Raw genomic sequence first — 23,165 nt, 5'->3', positions numbered from 1 at the left:
CGTGCAAGCCGCGTCACGCGCAAATTTTTTTAATGTAGCACCGAAAATCGTTGTGTAGTGCGCAAATTTGGGTAATTTTAGCCCTTTAAGAACCGAACGTAGGAAGCACTAAAATTCTAAGCGTCAAATTTGAAACAAAAGTAACATGCCCAAGAAATTCAGTGGTGAAAACACAAAAGCAGTTGAAGCCAGAGCAAGAAAGGTGGCTGCAGCAACTGCTGCTAATGAGAAGAAAAAAGCAGCTGAGGAGGAAGCGTATTGGAAAGACGAGGATAGAAATGTTGCTAAAAAGCAACAGAGAAAAGTAGGCTATTTATTTCTCACTGCATTGTTCTGTAGGGTAAGAACTCAAGTATTAAAACAGTACCTAACCTTACGTATGATGAATTTAATTGTCAGGATTAACAGCTGGTTGGATTTTGACTGAATAGGATTGACAGACTACAATCCAGGGAAAATATTCTTCCAACATCTAAACTGTTCCCACTGTCAAGAATAGAAAACTATAATATTTAAGGAACTGCATTGAAATATTTTAAAATACTTATTTTTATAACTCCTGTATACATATATTTAAACTTCAACCCTCATTATCCCCCCTTTGTCAATGGACAAATATAAAGCCTAAATTATGTAGGCTATCCTTGATGTCTATTGAATAGTGTGATTTTTTCTTCCTGCCTTCCATTTTCTGTTAAGCTCCTTGGATTCAATTGAGAGATAGGCCTAGCCTGTTGGTAATGTTATGAAATAGTGGCTTTCCAGAAGGAGACATGCTAGAACAAAAAGAGTATTTTGTTTTTTAGATTACTAATTCTATGTTCTTATTGTTAGAGTTGCAGCCATGACAATTCATCTACAACCCCTGATGATTCCATAGGCCTTCATTGTCTTTGGTAATATAGACAATCAAACTGAAAAAAGGTATACACCTAGAATTAGGACAATTGAGGAAGAAACCTGTTAAGAAAACTATTCTTACATCATAATATGTAGAATAATTGCATTAAACACATTTTGGTAAAATTCTAGTTAATTGACTTCTTGCTATCTTGGGAAGGGTTTAGGTTAGGAAAATGAAACTTTCAGGGATGGGCCTACAGGCTAAAGTATGTCCCAGGAAGGAATTTTAAAGTACCCACCTCCACTCTTTCTCCCTCTAGAGGGCCCTGAAATTTGCCTACATGGCAGGTCTATACCTATTGAAATTTGGACTAGTTTCTAGTTTTCAGTTACTAGTTGCTTTTTCTCTGCCTTTAGTTCTGAAAATGCAATTCCTGTTATTTGAGTAGAATTTTGAGCCATATCAATGTTTTTTTTTCAAAATTTAGGAAATGTATTTGCATATCTTTAAAACCTTATAAAATGGAATTGAGCAAAGTTATGAAGCTGATAACAATTTTGTTGTACTTCAATTAAGTAGAAGATCTATTTTGCAAGGTTTCACTTTTATAACACACATATTTTTAAAGGTCATCAAAAGTCAGGGCCCTGTAGAGGGAGAAGGAGTAGAGGTTGTTGCTTCAAAATACCTTCCTGGGACATACTTTAGTCTGTAGATTCATCCCTGAAAGTTTCATTTTCCTAACCTAAACTCTTTCTGAGATAGCAAGAAGTCAATTAACTAGAATTTTACCCACATTTTAACTATAGTTCAATTATAGGCTGCTTTACCCCCCTCCTAATATGCAAATACATAGGGTAAACTCCTTACCTTAAATCACAGTGTAAAGCAATATAAGGATTATCCATCCTTGTTATGCTCCATGAAAAAAAGAATTTTTTGGTGTAGATTGTGGCTGTTAGATTAGACTCTTGTGGAGGACTTTGCAGCTTCCCAATTGTAAAGGAACTCTTGGCATAGCCATTCCCTATCAAGGTGGGACTTGAACATGTCAGTTGAAGTAGCAGAAACTGTTTCTTCAGAGAGCTGGTTCCACATAGTGATGATTCTTTGGCTGAAGAAGTGGCTTCTATGTCTACTCGTGGAATGCTGAATGGAGAGCTTCAATGAATGTCCTCTAGTACCAGAATGCAAGGGCTGTGCAAAGAGACCAGGAGGAGTGTTTTTAGAGAGGATTTTTCTGGTTAAAATGATGTCACCCCTTTTCCTTTGGTATGTCAGTGTTGGCAGCTTCAAACAACATAGTCTTTCTTTGTATGGAAATTTATTCATGCTGCTAACCATCTTAGTGGCACAACACTGGACATCCTCAAGCAACTTCTTATCTTTTTCAAGAAAGGGACTGCCAATGACATTCCAACCTCCAGGCATGGACATACAAGTGCCTTGTATAACTTCATAAGAACTCTAGGGTGTCAGCTGGAGATGGTCCTTTTTATGATACCAAGGGTTTTATTTGCAGAAGATGAAACAGACTTAGCATGGCTGTTAAACTTTAATCAGTGATCTATAATAACCCCAAGACATCTTTTATTGGAAACAGCAGAAAGGAAGTTGTCTTGAAGGAAATACTTATGATGCTTGTTGTGTTTGCCAAAATGGATTACATAGCTTTTGTCAACATTGAAATTTAGAAGCCACATGTTAGCCCATCTTCCTAGACTGTAGTTTTGAGTCATCAGTGTAAAAGGTAATAAGATTTGAAAGAAAGGTGGGTAGATTATTAACATAAAAATTGAAAAGTGTTGGTCCAGGAATAGTCCTCAGGGCACGCCACTTAATACAGTTGTGGGAGAAGAGAAATGAGGAGTTCCTTGTGAATAAAAAACTCTGACACTCTGTGATCTTTCAGAAAGGAAGCCCATAATCCACTGTACAACACCTTCATTGACACCTGCAGCCCTCAATTTGATTATGAGGAATTCATGACAAACTTTGTCAAATGCTTTGGACAGATCAAGAAGAATCATGTCAACAGGAAAACCCTTATCAAGCAGTGTAGTCACTAATTCTTATTTTTGGATGAGATTAGTGTCCACAGATCTACCTACACTGTATGTCACTCTAAGACATGATAGAAATGTGGTAACCTGTCCAATTAAGCAGAAGTTAATTCAAAATGAAATAAAGTATTAATGATGCAAAATAAAATCATGGGTTTTGTAAATACCACTTTACTAGAATAAGAAGTGAAATTGAACCATTAAAAATACCACAGATCTCGGAAAACTATCCTTGAATGTTGGCATTCAAGGATATTTACAAATAACCACTTCCTTTCTTATGAACATCCATGGTCCAGAATGATGTGGTTGACCTGAGGTATTAAAGATACATGGGATTAAGTGACTTTTCTGTCTTAATTGCAAGGGTACCTCTGATCTGTTTATTTAGAAATACTTTGGAATATTGTAAGTGTCTTAATGTCTTGAGGTTGTAATGACATTATTGTATTTGTTTACTCTGTGGGGCAAATAGTCCTGGCGGCTTATGTGTAGCCAGACCTTGTACTGTTTTGTGTTGAGCTAATAGAAGTTATCATATTATACCAAACCTCTATATATAATGTTGTTTAAGCTTCTTGTCAATTCTCAATAGGTATGCTTCAGATAATTAGTCTGGCTGTCCTTAAGGAAATGCTACCCAAGTTCTAATCACCTTAGGACTATACCCACACCCACTCTAAGGGCAAGGTTAACAACTACCATAGTAAAACAACAAAATCTACTTTACTATAGAGGGTCTCAATGTACAGAAAAACCATACTAAACAAAAGGTCTTGCTAATAGTTTGTGTGTACCACAGTGGAATATAAGCTTTCTGCTTACTATGGAGTAACTCTGAAAGTGTTGGTTTCACCCTAGGAGCATCTGAGAACAGTATTTTTTCAAGTATTAATTATAAGTGTGAAACTAAACTTCAAACAAGGGGTAAAAATAGCAATTTCAATTAGCATCAGAGAGAGTTGAGAATGCAAACTTTTGATCACTTGCAGGCCTTAGTGTGCTTCTTGTACTGATGACATTCCAAATTAGGAGTGATGATACAGTGAAGGGACCAGCTCCAGAAAGCTTCATTGGTCCAACAATAATATATTCTTCTTTAACTTTGTCAATATCATCTTTTTTGGCCAGTTATGTGAATACTCAACTAGGCTCAGGCAGCAAAGACAAGAGACAACAGAGCTTAGATTGGTAAATTAAAATTATAGGTATTAAAGCAATTATTTAGAAAAATTAATAATTTTTTTCTCTGATAGTACAAGAGATTTAACTTGTTTTTCTATAAAAATGTTTAAAAAAAAATTAAAGAAAATGATAGGAAGGTGTTTTTTACCTTGCTCAATCACCTAAAATAAGAAGACAATTAAAATCCTTTGCAGTTTTAATAAGTAAATTAACAGAAAGCACGTTGAAAGTAATCACCAAAGCAAAGCTAGGAAAGACAGATTCTAACAGTCAGAAATTCAAATTGGAAAAGATTAAAATTCTAAAATCCAACATCTTCTGCCAGAAGATATTATGCCAAATAGATATAATGATGCCATATAGGTTATAAAGATGTAATGATATTGAATGCCAGAAAAAGAAGTCAAATTAAAAGATTGTTTATATAAGTTTTTGTTAATCTTCAATAACTCTTGAGTCTATTATTGATTTGGAATTGGAATTGCATAAATTCCCATTGAAAAATCATGTTGCAAGAAGTGTTTCTTGGAAGCTGCCACTTCTTTTTCTCCAAAGAGAGAACATGTGCATTAAGTCTTTGAGAATGAGAGAGAAAATACATATTAAGCCTCTGAGTTAGTGAAGCTTACAGGAAAAAACCGTTCCCTTAATTTCAAGTGCTAACTGATTTGAAAATATTATGGTTTCAGGAGAACAAAGTAAAAGAAAGAAAAACCAAGAAAAATATCAGGGCCAAGCAATCTGGATATTAACTGTAAGAAAACTGTGCTACACAAAAATAAGTATAGCTTCATGAAAACAAAGCAATGATGTTTAACAGACCAGGGGTATCAAGAAGTAAAAATTGAGAGAGCCAAACAAAAGATCAAGAAGGGTTATCACAATGATGAAGATTATAGAGAAACAATAATTGAAGGAGTTAAACGAAAGATCAAGGAGCATTTAGTGATGAAGATTGTCAAAACAAACATAAGCAAAAAGTTGCTGCCAGATTAATAGGTAGATACTGCAGTGACAAAAGCAATAATGAAAAAATAAAAGCGTTTGTAAGGCTGTACCAAAGAATACATAAAGACAAAGTTAAAAATTACTTTCAGAAGTCGAAGAACATGGCAAAAATGCAGGCTGATCTGTGTAAACTGAGAAACATTTTACAAATATTTTACCAGGATTTTGAAAAATATCCAAAATCTGGGTTGCAGCAGTAGCTAGCAACCTAGTAAGAGACAATCACGTCCAACACTAAGAAATATAATAACCCATAACTCCTAAAAACGGAATCAGGTTTAAAAAAAAATACACTATTAATACCCAAAACCCCTATATTGGAAACTTATCATCCTTTAACTTGAATAACAAAGAAAATATATTGGCTTCAATAACAAGGAAAATATATTGGCTTGAAAATCAAGAAAAGTGGCTGCAACCACAATATTCTGCATACATGGCATCTTTTTTCTTTGCCTCCTCAGATAGCTTGGCATTTGAACATCATAGAGAGTTGTTTAATGGCTCATTTTAAAGGAAATTGATGGGGTTGAAAAGATTTTGTAACAAGAAAAATATTTTTAAAGTATAGCAAATTTTTTATGAAAAACTATATTTTTCTATAGCTCTGTAGTAGCTTATGTTATTAACATCAGGAATTTGTCATCTTTGCATGCTTTTGTAATTAAAAAAAAACTTTTAAAACAAATCTTACATAAAGGATCAATATAGTTTGTCATAATTGTAATAAAGAACAAACTCCAGCCTGTACTAAGTAAAATGTTAAGTATGAAAAACAACTTCAGAGATTGGTGAATTATGTTATAGAATTATGTTCACTATAAATGTGGATTTTGTAAGATTCGTCTGTATCATGGCTGTAGAGATATTGCTGTATGTTCGATTAGCAATCACCATCAACAAAGCTCAAGGGCAATCGTTAGAAAAATGCGGTATAGATCTGAATCTGGATTGTTATCCCATGGAAAATTATTATGTTGCATGTTCAAGAGTTGGTAAACCTGCCAATCTATTTATATGGACAGACAATCTATTTATATGGACAGACAACATCATCTTGCATAAGAAGATCAAAAAAGTTATTGCAATTAATAGCTATTCCAACTAATTACATAAAGGATTGATATTGATAAATGGTGTCAGTCAAGTCAGTCTCATTACAGTAAAGAACAAAAATTTATTGGCTTGAAAATCAAGAAAAGTGGCTGCAACCAGGACATTCTGCATATACAGCATCTTTTTTCTTTCCATATCCTGGGTTGCAGCAGTAGCTGGCAACCTAGTAAGAGACAATCACACCGCATAGTAAAAAACTAAAATAACCCATAACTCCTAAAAACAGGGTCAGATCTTTTTTTTCCTCCTCAGATAGCTTGGCTCTGGAACATTATAGAGAGTTGTTTAATGGGCCATTTTAAAAGAAATTGATGTGCATAAGAATTATTTGTAATTAAAAAAATTAAATAATTTTTTTTTACAAAAAACTGCATTTTTCTTTAACGCTGTAGTAGCTTATGTTATTACCATCAGGAATTTGTCACATCTACGTGCTTGTTGTTGTGTTGTTGTTTGGGGTTTGATGAGTTCGACCAGTATGGTCAAATGTTGTTTAATGGGTCATTTTAAAGGAAATTAATGTGCATAAGAATTATTTGTAATTAAAAAAAAATTAAATATTTTTTTTTTTACAAAAAACTGCATTTTTCTTTAACGCTGTAGTAGCTTATGTTATTACATCAGGAATTTGTCACATTTACGTGCTTGTTGTTGTGTTATTGTTTGGGGTTTGATGAGTCCAACCAGTAGGTCAAATGTGTTTATATCACTCTGTTGTTCTGTGCCTTCTATAGTCACTAGCTTGCTTGGGTGTCACTTCAGTCAGTATTCACTGAACCAGAACATTATCACTTGACTTGCTAGTGGAGGGGGCTATTCGCCTGCAGCAACTGCCTGCGTTGAAAAACAGGAATCAAAATACTGCATCTATGCTTGTCAAACAGCAATTAAAATACATATATAACACAATTATAATGAATAATGCAATTTTACACATTAAAACCCATCTCATACAACCAAATATTAAAATTTAACCAGATAAAACAAATCTTAATTGATAATTAGGATAACTCTTAAATCAACTGTTAAATAGGTGGGATAAAAAAAAAAACTTATAGGGAATGAACCAAACCAGTAGTCTTAACAAATCTACCTAAAGGTTTGTGCTTAGTCGCCTAGCCCAAGGAGGAGACGTGTGGTGTCCCAGAACAGAATGCAATAAATGCCTTCTCACAGCAAATTGTTAGTACTTCCCTTTCTTTTTCATATTTTTACAGTTAAAGATGATGTGAAGTATGTCTTCATATGCTCCACATGTGTTGCAGTTGGGGAGTGGGGCCATTTTTTACTGAAATAGTGTTGAATTTTTTGGAATTCTATTCTTTTGGTTTGGTTGAATCCCTGGGCATTTAATTGGAGCTCTGGAAGGGAGCTAGACATTGGTGTGTGAGGGAGCTAACCCGGGTCTCTTTGGCTATTTCTACTACCTTCTGGGCTATGTATAGCCTCCTTTCCTTTACGTTCTCTTTCAATTTTGCCAGGGCTGCTGGTTTATGGAGAGGAATTACTGGTTGTAGGGCTTGATTTAACTCTGTTTAGGTTTTCTTTAATGTTGGTCGGGCTGAGGGCAGCATTTTCAAGGACCAACTGGGAGTATCTCTGAGACTAGTTTGCAAAGTGATGCTACTATCTGTGTCAGATCAGAGATCTGTCTTGTTACACCTTCAAACATGGTCATATACTTCTTGTTTAGATGCTCAACTGGGTGGTGGTTAGGTGCCAAAGGAGGGAAGGAGTCTTTATGGGCCATAAGGACATGTTTTATTTTTGTTGCTTTCTACGTGCTTTCGTATTTAACAAAAACAAATTTAAAATAAAATATACATTTTTACAAAGATATTCAAATTTTTAAAGTGCTTTGTTTCTGGTTTTGCAACCGCAACCCGTATGTTTGGAAAAACTTATGTTATTGATATCCTTTTCATTCTTGTGATTGAAATTAAGCCTTTATTATCATTTTCTGGGCGAAATATATTATTGATTTTCCCTTCAATTTTTTTGTCGGTAGAATTTGTTTGTAATCTTCTTTTCCTTAACTGTATGTATCCTAGCTCTTTTGGCCCCCTCAGAGAAGGGGTCAATTTTCAAATTGGTATTCAGAAGGTGATATCCTCATAGCTGCCAATGCCATTGCTGTATCTCCAATCTCTAGTGATGTCAGCTAGAACAAACTGTGATAACAGTTTCAGAGTCCCCAAACCCTAAAACTGATTCCCAGCCCAATGAGGTTTTTCAGACATTTATTAGAAAGCCGAAACGCAAAAAGTACTTCAGAAGTCCTCCTGAAATAACAGAAATCCCTAAAATAGTCTCAGCTATGGAATTGAAGAAGAAACCCATCATCCTTTTCACTTCAACAGTAAAAGATCACGTGTTTGCTATCAAAAATCTGTTCAAATCTTTAAGATGTAGTTTCAATGTAAATATTAATAAAGATGGCTCTATTACAGTTTTATTAGTCTAATAAAACACAGTTTATCAAAAAGATGCATATTAACCTAATTATGTACCCTCTAACACTGGCTGGTGACTTTTTAGCAAGTTAACACAACTAATTCGCTATTTTTATTTCCAGAAAGTTCTGGTCTTATTAATTTCTTTTCAGCTCCAAATGGAATGTAAATTGCGTGTGCACTTTCTTCTGTGAAATTTTGGTTAAATACTATGTAATCTTGGAACAATAAGCTGCTAAATATTAAACTGTATTTATAGGAAGAACAAGAACTGAAACGACAGCAAGCTTTAGCAGCTAAAAATGAACGGAAGGCCCTTGAATCTGCAGAACAAGAAACTTTAATTAGAGAAGTAAAGGGAAAAGTGACCAACAAGATGACACAAGCAATTATTCAAGAAGAAATGGAAAAACGCGAGGCAGCAGCAAGAGGTAAATCTGAGAAACAAAAACCAGTCACTCATGTAACCGAACCTCTTGAAGAAAACGTAAACAGACTAGCAGTTGAAGGGTTGGAAGCTAGAAGCATAACAGAAGCAATTTCAATTTTAAGGTATGTCAGTTGCTATTATATTGGTTGATATGGGTCCATCCTTAAGTGGTTAGTGGGGAAGTCAAGACATTCCGCTGTTTTGGTAAAAGCAAAAAACCCCTTGGAAAGCGTATTTTCTGATTCAGATATTTTTGCCATCTGCTCCTTGTGAAACTGGAACTTAATAAACAGAGGGCAATGGCCCCTAAAAATCTTGCTTTTTATGGTAACATTTAGCTTGTGCTTTACTGCAAGTAATGTATTTGAAATTTGTCTGATTATCAAAAATAGATATATTTTGGTAGGATCGTTTTTGTGCTTCCTTATTTTCATGGGTATTTAAGGCAATCAATGCTTCAAAGAGCTTAAATTCATAAATATTTGGAGAAAATGGACATTGGAATTAGATAGACCACCTCTAATAGAGTGGAATGAAGGGGCTTAATCATTCTAATCCAGGCGATTACCTTTGAGATGGGAGAACTTCTGTGCTCAAGAATTCTATGGCTCTTCTTGGAAACTTTTATATTTTCTGTAAAATTCGTCTTTTTTTTCAAATTTTTACCCACCTCCAATACTTTCTAGGTAGGCTATATAGCTGTCTAGCTCTTAAAGACCACTAGTCAAAGTAATAAGTGAAGGGCGTAGCCTATTTTCCGAGTTGTTTTACCAACTTAGATTGATGCTTTGGAAAAATGTAATGTACTGGTGTGCTTTTGTTGTAAATCAATTATTCCATGGTAATTTACAAAGTTTTGGTATAGATTCGCTTTTCTTTTGCTGATTAGCGAACAAACTCATGAGGGAGGGGACGTGTACTTTATGTGAAGGCTCAAGTTTCAATAGATATTTCTAGGTTTTTCAGTTGATCATATTATTCATCATTGATTCATGACAACTTCATTGTCTTGGACAGTAAAAACTTTCACAATTTTCACAAATATGTAGGTATCTTTGTGGTTCTATTAGATAGATTAATTAAAAAAAAAAACTTCCCGAAAAAGAAGTCCTTCAAAGAAAAGTAAACGCCATATTAAGCTTAAGATCAGCACAAATAATAATCTATGATAATCAAACTCAAAATGACCAGAAATTATATATTAAAAAAAATAAATGAAACCCAAAACAAACCGAAATTAAATAAACAATGATAGCAAACAAGCATACAGCAGGTACTAACATAAATGAATAAACTAATCTTAAGACGAGTAAAGCTTAAATTGAGTATGCGAATAAAGCTTAAAACGGACAAAAATCTTTTACTATTAAAGAATAAATGAAACCCAAAGCGAACGGATATTGAATAAACAATGATAGCAAACAAACATACAACATGTACTAATATAAATTAATCTTAAAACGAGTTAAACTTAAATATAATATGCAATTGAAATTGAGGCAAACACGACAAGCAAGAGTTGTTTGCAATTATGGTTTAACCTTCTTTTTTTTGGGGGGGGGGGTGTTTTGTTGGCGTTGTTGTATTGTATTTTATTGTCGGGTGATGTGAGGGTCGCTGTTTCGTGGGACTACCGGTGAGTTGATTTCGTTTCCTTATAGATTTATATCAGATGTTGTTTACTATGTTTATGCCATGGGTTTATCATTCTTTATTCATTATATGTTGTTTCCCAAATAACGGGCCATTGAGCCCTTTGGGATATTGTTTTTGTTATTGTTATTTTATGGAAATAAATGGAGCTTGAATTTGAAGAGGTTATCAAAGGGACACATCAGCAATGTCATAGCAATGGCTAATTGTATTAAGTTGAAACTTTCAGGACTTGATGAGAGTGATGTTATACTGACCAAAGACAATAGGCTAATACTACTGCTGCTAGTAGTGCTACCGCTATTCAGTACTATTACTAGTATTATCAATACTAATTCTGCCACTACTATTACCACTATGCCTAAGGGTATGAAGGTGAAATTTTCAAGAAATTCTGAGGGGGAAAGATGAACTGAATCTGATATAGATGAAGATGACTAAATCAATCTGTATGCAAGTTGTCAAAAGGGTTTAACAGCAATATCTTAGGAACAGTTTGGGGTGTTAAGTTGAAACTAACAGGACTTGTTGTGAGGGATGTTGAACTAACCAAAAGAAAATATTTGCATCGTAATGCTGTTGCTTCTACTCATATTACTGCTACTGTTACCATTATTACTACTACTGCCAATAAAGCTTAGCTACTACAATTGATTTTACTGTTACTACTACTGCTATCAAAACTAAGTATTATACTGAGTCTTTCAGCGTGTGTTGAAGGGGATGTTGAAGAAATCGAAGGACCTATGCGCATACTGCTACCAATGCCGCTACAACTATTGCTACTGCGCAAGCTAAGGGTATTAAGGTGAAGCTTTTAAGGAATATTTAGGCGGATGTTCAACTAAATCAAAAGAAATTACGAGCATGTGGACTTTCAAAAAGGTGGCAAAGCAATATCTGACGTGCAACTTATATTATTAATTTAGACCTTTAAGGGTAAGCTGTGGGGGACTTTGACCTAGCCAGAAGGCACTATATGTATACTTCTAATCTACCACTACAGTTACTGTAAGTAATGACTCTATAGGAATTAAGATGAAACTTATAGGGAACATTTAGAAGTTTCAATTAAACGAAAAACCTTGTGCATGCAGGTTTTCAAAGGAGCATATAAGCAATATTATAGGCAGCACCACTCTATAATAGCTAGAAATATCATTGAAAACTTTTAAAGGAGCCAATTCGATTCAAAATTAAAAGTTCTGGTGCCCTTTTTAAGAGTAAATAGAGACTGGAGGGCAAGCAGCCCTTCTCTCAAACCCATTCATTTTCCAAACGCATCTAGTCAAAATTTTTAAGACAACTGTTTGGCTCAGCATAGTAGAACGGTCCAGCAACTATGTCTTTAGAGATATTAGGTTTTTCAACCCCCCACAATTATGCAGTTGGCCCATTATGCTTAAAAACTAAGTGTTGCTTTAATATAAATCAAAAGGTATTGTTTTTATGGTTGCCATTTAGACACCTCAGCAATATATCGAGAACGACTGGGGGTAATAAGTTGAAACTTTTGGAGATACTACTATTACTACTTCTGCTCTTACAATTTTAATAAATAGAACAGAGTGTAAGTCTATCCAGGTTGTCAAAGAGTATAGGCAGAATCATTTGGGGATGATATTAAGTTTTATTTTTCAGATCAACTTCAGAAGCTATAAAATTAAATTTAAAATACTGTTTGTGTCAGGATTAAAAATTGTTAGAAAAGTTTTTCTAATATACAAATAGCAACCCATACTATAGATTCTTATAGAAAAACCTGAAAAGACATAAAAAAATTCCGTGAAAAAGATTATATGAAAAAAAAACTTACAGAAATTAATTAAAAAAACTTTTTCCACAAAACAAGCTTTACAATGAAAAGTAAAGAGCTCCATTCTTACATTCTTGCCCTGTTTATCCAAGTTGTTCCGCAAATCAGTACATTAAAGTAAACAAAGTGTCAAAGTAACATTAAGCAACTTGCGTGACTTGTAACCCTTGTCCCGGGGCTGTTGATGATTTTCCAACTCCCTGATTTATAGCTATTTGGCTTTTGGACTATTTTGAACAAAAAAGCGTTCTCAAAATTTTTGATCAGATGCATTTGAGCAAAAAAGGGCATGGGAGAAGGGAAGAGCTGGTTGTCCTCTGATGGCTTTTTACCTCTAAAAAAATCCCAGAACTTCCCATTTTCTATCGAATGAGCCCCCTCCGAAGTTTATACGACCGCTTTTTCCACCTGCGTGTAAGAGTGAGTGATCTTGTAGGCGAGTCTGAGTGTGTGTGAATGTGGACCCCCTGTGAATGTGAAAATTTATTCGGCCACCCCTTCCATAAAACCTTTTATGCGCACTACGATATAACTTACAATTCTTTCCCCCGGGCTCTGTGAGAATGTGTCAACCTCGGAAGAATTTTTATATGATCTTTGGACTATTTTGAACAAAATGGCTATCTCAAAATTTTGATTGGATACATTTGGAAAAAAGAAGCCAGGGATTGGGCTAGTTGCTCTCCGATCACTTTTGACTCTTAAAAAGGGAACTAGAAATTTCAATCTCCAATCCAATGAGCCTCTTAAAAAGTATAAATGACCACCCCTTCCATAAACACTATAAGCCCCATGGAATGGCTTAAAACACTTGCCCCTGGGCTCTGTGGGGTTTCTTCGACTCTGGAGGTATTTATGTCTGATCTTTGAACTTGAACAAAATGACTATCTCAAAATTTGGGCGAGGGACTAGTTGCCCTCCCCTAAGGAGGACCTGGGGGAGGATCCAGTTGCCCTTCGATCACCTTTGACTCTCAAAAATGGTACTAGAACTTTCGATTTATAATCGAACAAGCCCCCTCCGGCGTTTATACGGCCACCCTTCCATATTAAGTGCCTTTGAGAAAAAATGATGAATAATAATAAAACATTGAAGCCTTATCGTCTTTGTTATAGGCAACGCTATATTACATGCCCACGATACATAACTTACAATACTCTACAATACTCACCCCTGGGCTCTGGGGGAGGGTCTCCCAGCCCCAGAGACATGGCTATATGACCTGTGGACGATGTTGAACAAAATGTCTGTCTCAAAGTTACGGTTGGATACATTTGGGGAAAAGAGGGCGTGGGTTGTGGGTTATTTGCCATTCAGTCACTTTTAAGACTCACAAAGGGAACTAGAACTTTCAATTTTCAATCAAATGAGCCCCCTGCACAGTTTATACGACCCCCTCATAAATACGTATATGCCTTCGGAGCATGACTTTCAACACTCGCCCCTGGGCTCTGGGGGCTTGTGTCGATGCAATTTTTTTCTGACCTTTGGACTGTTTTGATTAAAATGACTATCTCAAAATTTCGATTGGATACATTTGGCGAAAAGAGGGCGTGGGGGGGGCTAGTTGCCTTCCGATCACCTTTGACTCTTAAAAGAGCACTTTAACTTTCAATGTCCAATCAAATGAGCCTCCTACAAAGTTTATACGATCAACCTTCCATAAAAACTTTACATGTCCCTGGAGCTTAACTAGCACTTGCCCCCGGATTCCGGGATTGTGTCGAGTCTTCAGTTTTGTTAACTGATCTTAGGAGTATTTTGAGCAAAATGACATCTCAAAATTTTGATCGAGTGCATTTGGAGGAAAGAGGGCACAGAGGAGGGGGAAAAAGCCTTATGGCCTTTACTATAGACAATGCTATAGCGTTGCCTCTGATTTAAGTTCAGTGATTATTATTTCTTGGCTAAAAAAAAAATATTAACTGCATGGAAAACTCATTCTGTAGCTTTTTGCTGTTAGTGGCTGCATTTCTTCTTATTTTTTTGTAGTGGTAAAAAATCAATATAAAAAGTGGTCAAAATAAAAACCAAAAGTAGTGCTAAAAATGTGAAGCGCTAAATTGACTTGATTTTTAATTAGTGTTTATCTGTTTTCTTTTAAATTTGTGATTTCAACTGTTTTTATTTTATTCTGTATAGTGTATTTTATTTTTTATTTTATTTTTTCTGTGAAATACCTGTTTTTTGGTTTAATCGTGAAATATAGTATAGGATAAGTGAACTGAGATGAATTCTTTCCTTTATTTGCCTTATTTTTGAATCCTAATATGCAAAATGTAGAATATTGTCGTGCAGAGTAATAAGTATAAACTACTACTACTACTAACAACTTACTGCAGCACCAAGCCGCCTAATGCCAACACAGCTACGCACGCTTCTCATCCCAGTCTATTGAAAGCCTCCTTCTTTAAATCCCCAGGAAGTTTCCATTTCCTATAAATCTTTCTTTATGACATCCTCTCACCCCAACTGTGGACGAGCTGCTTTCTGTTTAGCCCTAGACGGTTGGCCGAAAAAGACAATCTTCGGCAATCTGTTATCCTTCATCCACAGAACGTACCCTAGCCATCTTAACCTCTCTCTCATTATAGCCCTAGAAAGCGTGATTGAACCACACTTTTCGTACAGCCTACTGTTTGAAATACGTTCACTCAGCCGGGTACCCAGAACAATCCATAGGCAATTTCTCTGGAAAACATATAGCAAATCTTCATCCGCTTTTGAGAGCGCTCATGCTTCAAAACCACATTATACCACTGTCATCACTGTAGCTTCCAATATTCTAATCTTGGTTTGTAGATTTATCTTCCTATTCTTCCCAAACTTTCTTAACTGTGAAAAAACACCCTGAGCCTTATCTATTCTACTTTTAAGATCTTCACCGCTCCCAGTGTCTACTAATAATACTAACAAGGTAAGTGAAGCTGTTCACCTGATCAATATTTTTGTTACCCAACGTCACCTTTTCATCTTCACTTATTCCTAGTCTTAGTGACTTAGTCTTCTTAACATTAAAGTTGAAACCTATTCTAGAACCTTGAGTTCGCTAAACCTCTAAAAGTTCATTCATTTTGCTCACACTTTCATCCAGGATGCTTAAATCATCAGCATAATCTAAGTCCAGGAGAGTTTTTCCTCCCTATTTTATTCCGTGACCTCCCATTGCCTTTCCTGTACTCCTTCAGACTAAATCCACCAAGTGATCCATATAAAGGGGGATAGAACACAACCCTGCTTATACCTTGATTTAGTACAAAACTAGCTGCTAACCTCATTTCCTACCTTAACCGCAGCAGTGTTATTCTCGTACATAGGACTACTCACTTTAATGTATTTTTCTGGTATACCATATAAGGATAAGACCTTCGCTAAAGCGCTTCCATCAACAGAATCGAACGCTTGCTCATAATCTATAAAACTGAGGACCAAAGGTGTTTGATAGCTCAAACAATGCTCAATTATTAACCTAAGAGTGAAAATTTGGTCGAGACATTTCTAAAACAACCTTTTCTAAAACCACGCCGTTCTTCTTTTATAATTTTGTCAATAGTATCCCTCAGTCTAAAAATTATCATATTGCTAAGTGCTAAGTAGTTTGCCATCTAGAGAGACTAGACTAACGCTTCGATAGCTACCACACTCGCTCTTATCACTTTTCTTATACGGTGATTTTATTAACCCTTTGATGTCTGAAGGTTCCCTCAGGAACCATGAACTTTTTAATTTATTTTAATCCTGACCGTTTGACCTATTAACGTCAATCCATTTGCCATTATCTCAATCTGATCTACCTAGACAGGTTTGTATTTTTCTTATTCCGTAATCTGTCACCCTTGTGTGAGGTAATGAAGTTTGAACCTGTGCCCTCTAGCCTTGCTTGTTCTCCCTGAAAGGTGAGAATACTTTTTTGTGAATAACTTTATTGTTTATTGTGCTAGAGTTTTCATTCTAAAAGTTTTAGAAAGAGGACGTTTTGTTTGTTCAGATGAGCTATCATACACACATATAGCTGGAAAACTAGAGGATAGAAACGACCCCCAACGTCGTGGTTCCTCTGGGAACCATCCGGCGGTAGCGAGACCAGATGAGACAGTAAGCCGTATACAGTGTGAGATGCCTAGATATCATGAAAACAGTTGCTTTACACCATTGGAATCAAATTTTGAGAGCTCGACCATGTTTTGTGGCTTCAAGGAACCCTCCGGCATGCATAGCTCCGAATTTTATCGCTCGGAAGAGCCATCTAGACAAGAACTGGTGGAGTTGCCGTCGTCAACAACAATGTAGGGGAAACCGGGGTTGACCCGGACGCGATTTTTTGAAACGGCATATCTTCTAAGCCATTAACTTTTCTCCAGTTCTGACTTCACCATAAAATGCGTATCCGTTAGGACTACCTTCGAGATTTTTTTCAGATTTTTCTACAAAAAGGAAAAAAAGATTTTTATTTTTTTTCATTTTTTTGAAATGTCCGAAACAACCCCTACCCACGGGGTTGGATCGGACGGCCCCAGTATTGGTTCGGACACCATACTAAACCATTAGATTTCGACTTCTTTTTTTTTCAAATATGCATAAAAGTATAAAAAGTAAAAAACAGTACTTCAGCTATATAAAATGACAAAAAAGCTTTAAAATGACACACCATTCACCGGAGTTGGTACGAGCTGAGATTTTACTCAAAGACCGCTTAGTATACCACTAAAATATATTCCTAATGCGAACTGCTGTACTTGCTTAGTAGAAATACTTATTTTCAAGCATTCATCCGTGTACTTTCTACCCTAAATACCAACCTTTTAGAGACGGGGTTGGTTCGGACAGATAAAAAAAATGTCCGAACCAACCCCCAATCGCCGTGTCCGGCCCAACCCCATGTGTCCTCGTGCGACGTCAAAGTAATTTGAAAAGAAATCAAATAGATGGCGCTCAATAAACTGCTCTAGATTCTTTCTATGTGAGCTACTTTTCTCCTGAAAAAATGTCATTGCAAATCCAGCAGCCTGGTCCACTCTATTAAACTCCAAACAGAGACCCTTGAAAAAAATTCTTACCTTAAAAAACACTTTTTGCAAAATACAAACAAATGGCTGCGTGTATCTAGATCCAAACTGGCTTGATAATAGGGCAGTAGATGGTGCACCTTTCGTGATTTTTTGAGAATTTTTACTAAACCGCTAGGTGTCCATACTTGACTGTCCAGATCAACCCCGTGTCCGGGTCAACCCCGGTCTCCCCTACTAGACTGTTACCAGATATATTTTTTACAGTGCAGAAATGGACCAGCCTTCTCCAAGTACATCAAAAACTGTGGAAGATGAGTATTCGGCTGTCCAGCGAAGACTTCAAACACGCCCCGTGTCATTAGTACAGGCTCTGAATTTTATTCTTTGCCCGGAAGACAACTCCGACCTCGAAGATCTGTCTGAAGAAGATGAGGACCCATCTGATCCTAGTTTTCTCCTTCCTGATCCTGATAATAACCCGCAGGAAGAAGAGATTGAAGAAGAAATAGAAAGCAGTCGAATTGAAGCTGACGACCACAACAGTGAGGATGACCATGACGTCGAGATCGCCAGACAAAATGCCACGAGCTCAGGCACTGCTGCTTCGAGACCAAACAAACGACGGGACCTTGCTTGGAAGAAAGTGGATTTCGTCCAGCCAGATGCTGCGTGGAAGGATCATCTTGTCGTCGACCAAGAAATGAGTGGCAAGACACCCCTGGAATTTGTCAGACTGTTTTTTGACCAAGGCGTGGTCAACCATATACATGACCAAACGAAAATTTACGCTCTTCAAAAAGATGCCAAAGAATTTGGAGTTTCATCTGCCGAGGTGGAATGCTTCTTAGGGATCCTTGCATTCACAGGAATAGTGAAAATGCCGTCATACCGCAGTTACTGGTCAAACAAAACGCCCTACCCTGTAATAGCTGATGCCATGTCGCGTGACAGATTCGAGCATATCAAAAAGTATCTTCATTTCAACGACAATCTTACCCAGAAACCACGAGGAGATCCTGGGCACGACAAGATCCACAAAGTTCGTCCTCTGATAGAGATGATCAGAGATAACTTTATGAAGATACCCCCAGAAGAACACCAGGCAGTAGACGAGCAAATTGTGCTGACAAAACAGAGGATTTTTTTGAAGCCGTACGATCCCAAGAAACCGCATAAGTGGGGTTATAATTTCATCTCAAGGGCTGGAGAGAGTGGTTTCGTTTACCACTTTGAAATGTATACGGGTAAGGGGTCGGTTGATGTCAGTGACCTGGGAGTTGGAGCTAATTTTGTCCTGCGGCTTGCAAGAGGAATACTCAAGCACAAAAATTACAAGCTATTCTTTGACAATTGGTTCTCCTCGTTAGACTTGGCACAAACACTAAGTGATCAGGGCATACTTACGCTGGCCACAGTGAGGGCAAACAGGTTGAAAGGCTGTGCTTTGGAATCCGACAGCAAATTGAAAGCCCGAGGAAGAGGCTCTTACGACTGGCGAGTGGAAACGCAGTCGAATTCCATTGTGGTGAAGTGGTATGACAATAAGCCAGTCCACTTGATTTCGACCTATGCCGCCATAGACCCAGAAGATACGTGTAGGCGGTGGGATGGTAAACGAAAAGAGTATGCCGATGTCAAGCGACCATATTGTGTGAAGGAGTACAACCGCTTTATGGGTGGTGTAGATCTTGCCGACATGTTGCTGGAACTTTACAGGATCGAGTTCAGGTCACGGAGCAAATGGTACCTGAGGATCTTCTTCTTCTTGTTTGACCTCTCCGTTGTGAATGGCTGGCTCTTATACCGCAGGTGTCTTGCTGCTGGGCAGAAACCACTAAACCTGCTACAGTTCAAGACAGATGCGGCACGTGCACTTCTACCTGGTGTATCTTTGGCAACACCAAAGAGAGGTAGACCTCTCAGTGACGCAGATACCAACTCTCAGAAAAAAAGAAATTATACTTGTCGCCCCCCAGATTCGACAAGACTCGATGGACAGGGGCACTTCCCGGCTTGGATAGAGAGCAAACAGAGATGCAGAGTATGTGTACAAGCTCATTCCAAAGTGAAATGCGTAAAATGTGAAGTGTCCTTGTGTTTCACACCCAACAGGAATTGTTTTCTGACTTACCACACTATGTAGCCGATCAGAGTGTTTTTGTGCCATGATTGCCGGATGGTTCCTGTGGGAACCATTTTTTTATTTCATCATCTTTATCAATACATTTTTTTTCTTGCCATTTCTGTCGTGGAATAGGTCATAACGAAACCTGGAAACAGCCGAAATATTTTTCCCATTCTTTTTTCATAATTCAGGCATCAAAGGGTTAAGGTTTTCCTAAAATTGCTAGGTACTACTACCCTTTTCAAAAATCGTATTCATAATCTTCAGTAACTTATTTCTAACCTCAGAGGCACCATATTTAAGAAACTCATTTACCACACTATCAACACCTGGAGCTTTATTATTTTTTAAACCTTTTAGTAATATTGCTAATTCTTCCTCACAAAACAAATCTTCCTTCATATCCAAGGTATGACAGACTTCTTCATTTTCCGCTATATCTTTTCCTGCAACTCTATTTCAGTTTAGCACATTCTCAAAATGTTCTGCCCATCTCTCTTTAACTCTTTCCTTATCACTAATCGTGGCCCCGTTCCTATCTTTAACTGGGACAATTCCAGATTCTCGGCAATTTTATCCATGGCCTCCACTTCACACCTCCTTAGTTCATATTTTAATGCTTTCTCCACTTTCTTTACATTCCTTTTGTTTTCATATGATCGATCACTCAGATAATTCTTGTACGAGCCCCTTCTCCTGTCTATTAAACATAAAGCTTTTTCTCTGATATTCTTAGCTGCGCTAATAACTTTCTTCCCTAAGACACCATCAACAATTTCACGAGTTGTTTCCCTAAAATTATTCCATACATATATTTTGATGATGAATTTAACCTGATGATGACAGGCACAGGTCCTGTCGAAATTATCGTTGGAAAAATCAATCACCTGACATCCATAGCTTAGGTAAGCTTATTACCATCTATCATTATTATGTATTCCATACATGCTCCACATTGATATATCTTAAACTCTCTAGTTTAGTATTCGACTGTTCCTGGAAAGTTTCTCTCAAATTCTCATCCAGGAGTCTACCAACATCATACCTTTCCAGGCGGTAGTTACCCTTCCGAAGTTTCAGCTTGCTAGATGGTGATCTTTACTTTTAACATCAACAACAGTACTCCTATATACCCTAGTATTTTGTATTGATCCGACCAGTCTTTGGTTTATAATAACATAATCAATAAAGTTTGCTGTCTCGTAATATTATGATGTAATATTTATTATCACTAAAAGTCTTCACGGGTCATAGTTAATACAGAAAATATATAACACTATACTATTCCTCTGAATTGCTCTTTCCATGCTTCCTTAATCCTAGCATAAAGAGAGAGAGAGACGGGGACTTGAATATATTACAATATTATTTTTAGACCTCCTAGTTCTTTAAAAATAATCCATACCTAGTTTGAAACCTCTCCCCCCTTTTTCTAGCCCTAATCCTTTCCGTTATTACTCAGCCTAGGCTCTCCATAACTTTCTAGAAAACATCTTACTTGGCTTGCTCAAGAACCTTTTCTCGTGTCAATCAAGCGCTCTTGGTATGTTGCCTTTAATATCATGTAAACTTATAGAGTTACCAGTTTCTCCCTATACCTAACCCTGCCAATTAATATATCTACTCTTGAACTCGTCAGCCCCAAAGTATTTTAGATGGAATGATTGTAGAATGTAGATGAACATATCTAAGAATATCTTATGTTGTTCTGAATTATTGTGTAAAATTGCACTTTCATTGCTTCTAACTGAATGAATGTCTTGTGACATATCATCCCATGCAGATTTCTATGAGATAAACAGTGGTAAAAATTACTCTAACGTCATCTAACTATTTTCTACGTTAAGACCTCCCAAGCGAGGAGCTAAATTTGGGTCACTTTTTGGTTTTCCCTTCTTGGAGAAAGATTTTGTTGGAATACAACGCGTAAAAGGCCAGAATCATATGTGCTTGTGATCTAAGCAAATAAACAAAGCCAGCTAACGGGGATTGTAAGAGTGCCTTTTGCCTTTTGATTGCTAATTTGTGAAAAGACCCCCCCCCCTTCCTGTAAAGCAATTGTTCAATCCGAATACCAACAAAAATTTTGCGGGTGAACTTATTGATTTACAACCAGTTTAGTGGTTCTATTTCTCCCTAATGATTTTATTCTTGTGGTTTTGTTTATAATCTTGCCTGGCTATGTTGGAATTTCAGTCCTTGAAGTGTTTATTGATTCGGAAAGACGAACAAGAAAAAAAAAATTGTTTCCTTGAATCGCAAATATTATTTCGTAAAGCTAAAAATCAATTTGGTAGTGTTGATAACGGAAGTCAAATGAAGTCACAAATCTTTTAGTTTAGTTATGACTAGAGCGTGTTTTCCCTATGTCGAGCGTTTTCTTATTTATCTGATAATTCTTTCTTTTTGTGCTAGTTGAAATTCTGTGCAAATAAAATTTCATGCGAGGAGATTTTTTCAGGACTATACGGAATAATCTGCATAAATCAAAAGTCGGATGTTCAGTTAATAAATTGTACAGCTTAGTCTAAACACTACTAATGTATGTATGTCAATGATTTTTTTTTGTGCGAGATTGAAATTTTTCTCATCACGGCCTATTAATTTGTAATTAAAAACTCTGTCAGCTCATGATAGAGCATCTAGACTCTCATGAGAGTAAGGTAAAGTTACTAAGAGTTAGCAGATGGTTCTTTTTGAAACGCCGCAACAGATTCATTGAAATTATACGAAAATCGTTATTTTGAAGCATGTTTCATTTTTAGTGTGTCGTCAGCAGTCGAGGAAGATAAACATCCTGAAAAGCGCATGAAAGCTGCTTTCACTGCATTTGAAGAAAAACGTCTTCCGACCCTTCGCCAAGAAAACCCAAATATGAGGTTATCTCAGATTAAACAGATGCTTCAGAAGGAATGGCGCTCTTCCCCTGAAAACCCTTTAAATCAACGGGTGGCTGCACTAAATAAGAAATAAAAATATTAAAGTGACTGTTTATATGTCTTGCTGAAACTTTTGTGAATAATAATTAAGTTAAGAAATTACTTAAGAGTGTCGATTGCTTGTTAGTTCATTGTCAAATCGAAAAAAGGGAAATCCAAGAATTTATATTGTAAGTATATCAGCGCTTCTATTTCGTAAATGGAACTATGTGTTGAGGACGAGAAGTCAATGGATTCACTTAAATCCAAAGGTACTGCGTAGGTCTTTAAAGTTAAATGCCAAATTGCTTGTAAAAAGAGACAAAACATAATTGTATGATGTAGATGCTGAATATTGATAGATACAAAAACATTTAGATACTACAAAAATAATTTATTGTTATTCATTTAATTTTAATTAAGATATTTTTAATTAAAGCTAGAGCTCTCTTAGTTTTTCAAGGTTTGATTTGTTGCGTTTTCACACGAAAAGGCACATTTTTACAAGTCAGTATCCTTATATTAAACTTGTCTAAGGTGTTTT

The 23,165-nt window shown here is 36.4% G+C and overlaps 1 protein-coding gene across 1 annotated transcript; it reads left to right on the top strand.

The window, feature by feature from the left end:
* The first annotated feature begins 103 nt into the window (after positions 1 to 103).
* LOC136035342 (coiled-coil domain-containing protein 124-B-like) lies at positions 104 to 22,744 on the top strand. The gene is made up of 3 exons (XM_065717086.1): positions 104 to 304; positions 8,929 to 9,221; positions 22,469 to 22,744. The coding sequence occupies exons 1-3, from the start codon at positions 146 to 148 to the stop codon at positions 22,674 to 22,676; spliced, it is 660 nt and encodes a 219-aa protein (XP_065573158.1). The 5' UTR covers positions 104 to 145; the 3' UTR covers positions 22,677 to 22,744.
* The last annotated feature ends 421 nt before the right edge of the window (positions 22,745 to 23,165 follow it).

The sequence above is a fragment of the Artemia franciscana genome, chromosome 14 (genome assembly GCF_032884065.1).
Source record: "Artemia franciscana chromosome 14, ASM3288406v1, whole genome shotgun sequence".
Classification (NCBI taxonomy): Eukaryota; Metazoa; Arthropoda; class Branchiopoda; order Anostraca; family Artemiidae; genus Artemia; species Artemia franciscana.
Note: the sequence above shows the minus strand (reverse complement) of the source record. Positions and strands in the feature narration are given on the sequence as shown.

Coding starts and splice junctions, on each gene's coding strand:
- LOC136035342 (XM_065717086.1), top strand. CDS start 146: ATGCCCAAGAAATTCAGTGGTGAAAACACAAAAGCAGTTGAAGCCAGA. Junction 305..8,928: donor CTAAAAAGCAACAGAGAAAA/GTAGGCTATTTA, acceptor CTGTATTTATAG/GAAGAACAAGAACTGAAACG. Junction 9,222..22,468: donor GAAGCAATTTCAATTTTAAG/GTATGTCAGTTG, acceptor TTTCATTTTTAG/TGTGTCGTCAGCAGTCGAGG.